Source organism: Piliocolobus tephrosceles, chromosome 16 (assembly GCF_002776525.5).
Source record: "Piliocolobus tephrosceles isolate RC106 chromosome 16, ASM277652v3, whole genome shotgun sequence".
In the NCBI taxonomy this organism is placed as follows: Eukaryota; Metazoa; Chordata; class Mammalia; order Primates; family Cercopithecidae; genus Piliocolobus; species Piliocolobus tephrosceles.
In genome coordinates this window covers 39986668-39993673 of record NC_045449.1, presented here as the reverse complement: position 1 = coordinate 39993673, position 7006 = coordinate 39986668, and the positions used below count along the sequence as shown (strand labels likewise).

General features: G+C 43.0%; 1 protein-coding gene across 1 annotated transcript; it reads left to right on the top strand.

Annotated features, from left to right (window-relative positions):
* Positions 1-208: 208 nt before the first annotated feature.
* On the top strand, positions 209-4546 carry LOC113221818 (C-C motif chemokine 3). Its single transcript, XM_026451149.2, has 4 exons — positions 209-261; positions 2562-2780; positions 3459-3573; positions 3993-4546. The coding sequence occupies exons 1-4, from the start codon at positions 240-242 to the stop codon at positions 4081-4083; spliced, it is 447 nt and encodes a 148-aa protein (XP_026306934.1). The 5' UTR covers positions 209-239; the 3' UTR covers positions 4084-4546.
* Positions 4547-7006: the final 2460 nt, after the last annotated feature.

Sequence of the window (7006 nt, the reverse complement as noted above, 5' to 3'; positions counted from 1 at the left end):
ACATTGCCTTCATTAAACTGTAAATTTCTTGAGAAAAAGAAACTAAAATAAAATCAACTGGACGTGGTCTAGATTTTTGAAGAGCAAATTACATAGATAACTAATATAACACACTGTGCAGTAATCACAGAGGCAGAGAACACCCCTAACCAGAGCACTGACTGATTCAGCAGTTTCCATTTCCTTTTCTTGCCCTCCACAACTCACAGAAGCCAGCTCTCAGAAACGGAATCACGAGTATGGAGGGGGTTCCCCTAAGAAGTGAGTGAGGGAATACAATTCGGGGTATCAACCGAGAGCTGGGAGGCAGAGGGTGGGGTGAGAAGGAGGCATTGCTGTGATGTAGGTTTCTAATGAAACAAGTGGCAGAGATACCTTTATTTGGAATTGGTAGCAATAGGGGAAGATACCAAAGCTTCCCCTATTAGTGGATGCCAAAGCTCCGGTGAAACCTACTACGGCCCCTGATCTTGCCTCTGCTTCTCCTACCTCAGGACTGGCACTAGCCATCATTGGGGTGGGATGAAAACAGAGCTCATGTGTATTAAAAGACCTAACTCTACAGACACTTAGGAAGGACAGAATTCCAAAGGCGTCGTCCCACTTGGCTTCTGTCCTCCATTGTTCTCCAGCATCAAACGTATCAACTCTAATCCCTTTGGGGGGAATTCAAGGCCTGTCCTGGTTTGGTCCCAATTTAGCTTTCTCCTCCATATTTGCCCCCCACCGCTCTGCAGCTCCTCTGAAGCAGCCCCTCTTTCCTCTGAGCCCACAATGTCACACCCAGGACTCTGCCTCAGCTGGGCCTCCACTGCCCACCCATCTATAGATGCCTAAATCCCGGGCAGTTATCCAGACACAACTAAAGTTCCATCCCTTCCATGAGGCCTTCCCCAACCCTCTGGTGGAAGGTCACTTCTTCCCCTCATGGGGTTCTGAGCTTTCATTTCTTTTTCTGTGAGAAGTCTCAGCACTTTCTGCTAAGTGCTACTATTACCTGTTCACATACTCTACCTGCCCCCACAAGACCAGGGACATCTCAGAAACAAAGATCATTAAAACCAACTAAATCTATTTCTCACTATAAAATGAGGTCTGCTGATTGATTGTGAAAGAATAAAATAACAAAGTACAGAAAAGAAAAAAAAAAGCATATAATCTAGCTGAGAAGGTAGAGACCCTTCCACACCACTGAAATTATGTATTGAAAAGAATAAGGAAAAACCTGCTTCAGTTTGGCATGATTTATGTAAGTATAGTATAGGATCCTTAAAATGGTTCAAAGAAATGGAAAATCAAGACTTCATTTTGGCAAAGACCATTGAACAGAAACTTTAGCATATTTATCAATAATTTCTTTCAGATTAAACAACTGACCACAACCCACTTTTCAACCAGTGATGCTGGAAGTGTTTTAAAACAGAAGTAGTTCATGAATTTGTGGGCTGATCAAGAAGGTAATAAAGTCTCACTAAGTAAAATGAGAAAAATTCAGAAAAAGAAAAAAATAAGAAAATAAATCACCCAGGTACCTATCACACACATATAAGCACTATTCATTCTTCAAGGTTTGTATTTCCAAGCCTTTGTATTTTTTCCAAGCCTAGGGTTGGCAAGGAGTATATATATATATATTTGTACAAATATATATGTGTATATGTACAAATATATGTATATATTGTACAAATATATGCATATATAGTACAAATATATATATAAATATATTTGTACAATTCTTCAAAGTTTGTAGAATTTGTATAATGTCGTATCTTGCTTTTTTAAACCACTGATGTTATAAGTGTATTTATGCCACTTCATTCTTTTTAAAGACTTAATAATAAATGATCTAGTGGATAATTTATCATCCCCTGATGGAGAGAAATTAGCTTTGCTGAATTTAGAGTTATAAATGATGCTGGGTCAGGTGTCTTTATGTTTGAAGATGACTCCATATTTGGGTTGTTTCCACAGAACTCTTTCCTAGAAATGTTTTTTCTAGATTAATGGCTATGTATATTTCTAGGCACCTGACATAATGACACCCACCTCTCAAGTATTTTTATGATCCACAACTAGCATTTAACACAGCGCCCTGTTCACTCCGAGACTAATAAATAGACAAATGACTGAAACGTGACCTCAAGCTTTCTATTCCTCAGCTTTCATTCAGTTCCTTGCCTCTGGGAGGAGGAAGGGCTGTGCAGCCCTCCACAGCATCAGCCTATCAACCCTACCCCTGTGGTTATAGCAGCTGAGGAAGCAGAATTGCAACTCTGTGGGAAGGACTGGGGCCGGAGAGTTCATGCATAGACCAGTTCTTATGAGAAAGGACCAGCTAAGAATAGCTTTGGGTTGACACACACTCCTCTTCACACTCACAGGAGAAACCATTTCCCCATGAAGCTAGAACCAGTCATGAGTTGAGAGCTGAGAGTTAGAGAATCGCTCAGAGATGCTATTCTTGGATATCCTGAGCCCCTGTGGTCACCGGGGACCCTGAGTTGTGCAACACTCAGCATGACAGCATCACTATGCTTAAAAATTTCCCTCCTTACCCCCAGATTCCATTTCCCCATCCGCCAGGGCTGCCTATAAAGAGAAGGAGAGATGGCTTCAGACTTCAGGAGGACACAGGCAGCAGAGAGTGGTCAGTCCCTTCTTGGTGCTGCTGACACTCGAGCCTACATTCCAACACCTGCTCAGAATCATGCAGGTCTCCACTGCTGCCCTTGCTGTCCTCCTCTGCACCGTGGTTCTCTGCAACCGGATCTCGGCAACATGTGAGTCCAAGTTTCATTGTGCGTATCACCACTCTCTGGCCATGGTTAGACCACATCAGTCTTTTCTTGTGGCCTTAGAGCCCCCAAGAGAAAAGAGAATTTATTAAAGGGCTGCCAAACATCTTGGTCTTTGCCTTCAAGACTTTTATTTTTATCTGTAGAAGTGATCTTAGCCCCCTAGTCTCCAGGTATGAGAATCTAGGCAGGGGCAGGGGAGTTACAGTCCCTTGTACAGATAGAAAAACAGGGTTCGAAACAAATCAGTTAGCAAGAGGCAGAATCCAGGGCTGGTTCCTTCCCACTGGGGTCTATCGTTCACTGTCCAGCTCACCCTGGGTCTCTCAGGAGCCCTGTCCCTTGGATGTCTTATGAGAGATGTCCAAGGCTTCTCTTGGGCTGGAGTATGACTTGAACCAGACAAAATTCCCTGAAGAGAGCTGAGATAAGAGAACAGTCTGTTCAGGTATCTGGATCACACAGAGAAACAGAGAACCCAGTATGAAGAGTCAAGGGGAAGGAAGAAAATAGACAGAAACAAAGAGACATTTCTCAGCAAAAACGCCCAAATGCTTTCCACTTGGTCTGAGCAAGCCTGCCTTCCTCAACCGCTCAGGGATCAAAAGCTGCCTGGCCTTTTCTTCTGAGCTCTGACTCCGGCTCATTCTCTTTTCTCCACAGTTGCTGCCGACACGCCAACCTCCTGCTGCTTCAGCTACATCTCCCGGCAGATTCCACAGAATTTCATAGCTGACTACTTTGAGACCAGCAGCCAGTGCTCCAAGCCTGGTGTCATGTAAGTGCCAGTCTTCCTGCTCACCTCTAGGGAGGTAGGGAGGGTCGGGGTGGGGGCACAGACAGGCCAGAAGGCCATCCTGGAAAGGCCCAGCCTTCCGGAGCCTATCGGGGGTACAGGAAGCAGGGTTCCGAGGTGGGACCTGACTTGGGGCTGGAGTGGGGCAGGTGTTACAGAGTCAGGAAGGGCTGCCCCCAGCCCGGAGGAAAGGGACAGGAAGAAGGAGGCAGCAGGACCCTCTGAGAGCCCCCGGCCCGGAGTCCCTAAGAGAAGCTCTCTAGACAGAGATAGGCAGGGCCCCCTGAGACAGGAGCAGGCCCTGAGCTGCCCAGGACAGAGAGTGGGATGGAGGAGCTATGGTGGGCCCAGGATTCCCCTGCTGGATTTCCCAGTGCTTTACTTTCCTCCCTTCTCCACAGCTTCCTAACCAAGAGAGGCCGGCAGGTCTGTGCTGACCCCAGTGAGGAGTGGGTCCAGAAATACGTCAGCGACCTGGAGCTGAGTGCCTGAGGGGTCCGGAAGCTTCGAGGCCCAGTGACCTCGGTGGACCCAGTGGGGAGCGAGAGCCTGAGCCTTGGGAACATCCCTGTGACCTCCACAGCTACCTCTTCTATGGACTGGTTGTTGCCCAATAGCCACTGTGGGACTCTTTTTAACTTAAATTTTAATTTATTTATACTATTTAGTTTGTGTAATTTATTTTCGATTTCACAGTGTGTTTGTGATTGTTTGCTCTGAGAGTTCCCCTGTGCCCTCCCCCTTCCCTCACACTGTGTTTGGTAACAACTGACTGTCATTTGCCTGCTGTAGACAGTCATGGTACCAAAGCCACCAGACTGACCAATGTGTATCGGATGCTTTTGGTCAGGGCTGTGATCGGTCTGGGGAAATAATAAAGATGCTCTTTTAAAAGGTAAACCAGTATTGAGTTTGGTTTTGTTTTTCTGGCAAATCAAAATCACTGGTTAAGAGGAATCATAGGCAAAGATTAGGAAGAGGTGAAATGGAGGGAAATTGGGAGAGATGGGGAGGGCTGCCGCAGAGTTATCCACTTTACAACGGAGGCACAGTTCTGGAACATTGAAACTACGAATGTGTTATAACTCAAATCGTAATATGCATGCTCTAGGAGAGTTCGCTACTTGAATGGACACCATTAAGCAGAGTATTCTGTAGTGCCTATTCATGATGAATCAAGCTTTTAATAGCAATTACTTATATTGTTGAGGCTTACTCCTACTGAGTGCTTTTTATGCATTGTTCATTTAATCTTACCAATGCAATAGTACAGCTTAGGTACTATTAATACCTCCTTTTGACAGAAAAGTAACCCAGGGCTCAGAAAGGTCAGGCAACTTGGTTGAGGTTATACAGCACGTAAAAGGTCAATTGCATTTCAAAACTGGACTTTTATTGAACTACAGACTATGCTGTTAACCACTGACCAAGTTATTTCCCAAAACATGATCCACCTATACTCAAACCTTACCCTACGCTTTAGCGGATGATACTTTATCTATTGCAACCACTTTCTGGTCAGGATTCTGAGTTGACATAGAGTGTTTGAGCAGTGATTGTTGAAGCCACTTAAACAGGATCTTTAGGTGTAGACCTGGGAACTGATATTTTTATCAAGCTCATGAGGTGTTCCACAGCATGTTAATGACTAAGAGCCACTGTCAATAGAATTCACCACTATTTTCTAAATGTGGTAAGTATCCACATATGGCAACAGGTGTATTATACATTATTTCTCTAGAATCTACACTCTACAGAATAAATAGCTAATGTTAGAGAAGGAAAAGACAACCAAATTCTGTATGGAGCAGGATGCTGTCTATAGGTTTACTGTGAAAGGTAAGTTATTTATTAGATGAATTGCTTGCATTATATGTATAAGAAATGCATACTAAGCTAGGGTCCTTTTGGCAGAAGAAAGAGAAATTCAAAATATTTGTGTGAAAACCAAACATGTTAATTTTTAAGAGCTATACTTATTTCATTTTGTTTAAAATAATCTAATTTTTATGTCCAAAGATATTTAGAATTGTACGGTTCAAACTCTTTAAGGCATAATTAAACACTACTACTTAGCAAACATTAAAATGCACATACTATGTGACCCACATCCCATTTGACCTGATCCTATTTCTAGGAATCTGCTTTATAGAAACACTGCCGAAAGATAAGAATATGTAGACCTGAGGATATTCTTTGCAGCATGGTTGGTAAACAGCAAAGAAATGCAAACAGTCATCACTAGGGGATTAATCAGTAAAGGATTAAGACATCCATCAATGGAACATTCTGCAGTCAGTAAAAAATAGTAGCACACATCTATATCTGTAGAAAGCATCCATAATATTATTTGTAAAAGGCATATCTATTTACATCCAGTATATGAATATATATTCTCTGTATACACTACAGAACTATCTGTAAAGGATACTATTTTGTTTTATTTTTTAAAGTCACATACACATATATATTTACATAGGCAAATATTTGAAAGATACACATCCAATAGCTAACCGTTGTTTCTTTGAGGAGATGAGGCATTTTTTTTTCTTTTTTTTTTTTTTTAGGAATGAGGGTTTTTCCTTTTAATATTCTGCACTTTTAAAACTTTGAGTTATTTTCTGATTAGCTTGCATAGCTTACCTCTCTGGTCTTACCGTACCCTATTCTTTGATGGGTGATATTCCATCCATCGCAACTACTTTCTGGTCGGGATTCTGAGTTGATGCAGAGAGGATGGAGCTCAGCCTGGCTTACAGCGTTTTGATGCCATGATGACTTTCATATAATGAGGGTACAGCAACAAACACACCCTTTTGACAAGGTTGTTCTCTCTCTCTCTCTTTCTTTCTCTCTGTCTCTCTCTCTCTCTCACACACACACACACACATACACACACACACACGAGCAGCTTTTGTCCCCATAGATGCAGTGAAGGTGTCATCATTCCTTCTTTATGGGCTTTCAGGAGAATATCGGTGCGTACAACCCTTGCCTGCACTGAATTGTTTCTCAAGGCCCAGAAACCCAAAGCTAAACAAAGTTTAATCATGCCCAACATTCCCTAAATACGAGTGTTATGAACAAGCAGAGTAAGTTGAACAAAGACCCCTGTCAGGGAATGGGAGAATGGGAATTGCATTTTTAAGCAGTTCAGCCAGTTTGACAGTCCCTAGCTCTCCTCCCTGGGGGAACGTCCTCCATGGACAATCTGAGATGTGCAATGTGGAGGATCTGCTTTCTGGAGGCTGCTGACTTCCCGTCTGTGTGAGTTAGCCTGAGGTTGCCTTAGGTATTGTGTAATCAACGACTGTTTGGAACCAGTCTTATGGTTTCTTTGGCAATGTGACTCCCTTCTAATGTCCATAGGCTACTATTTGTTTCTAATCAATTCCATGGGCCAGGTAGCCAGAAG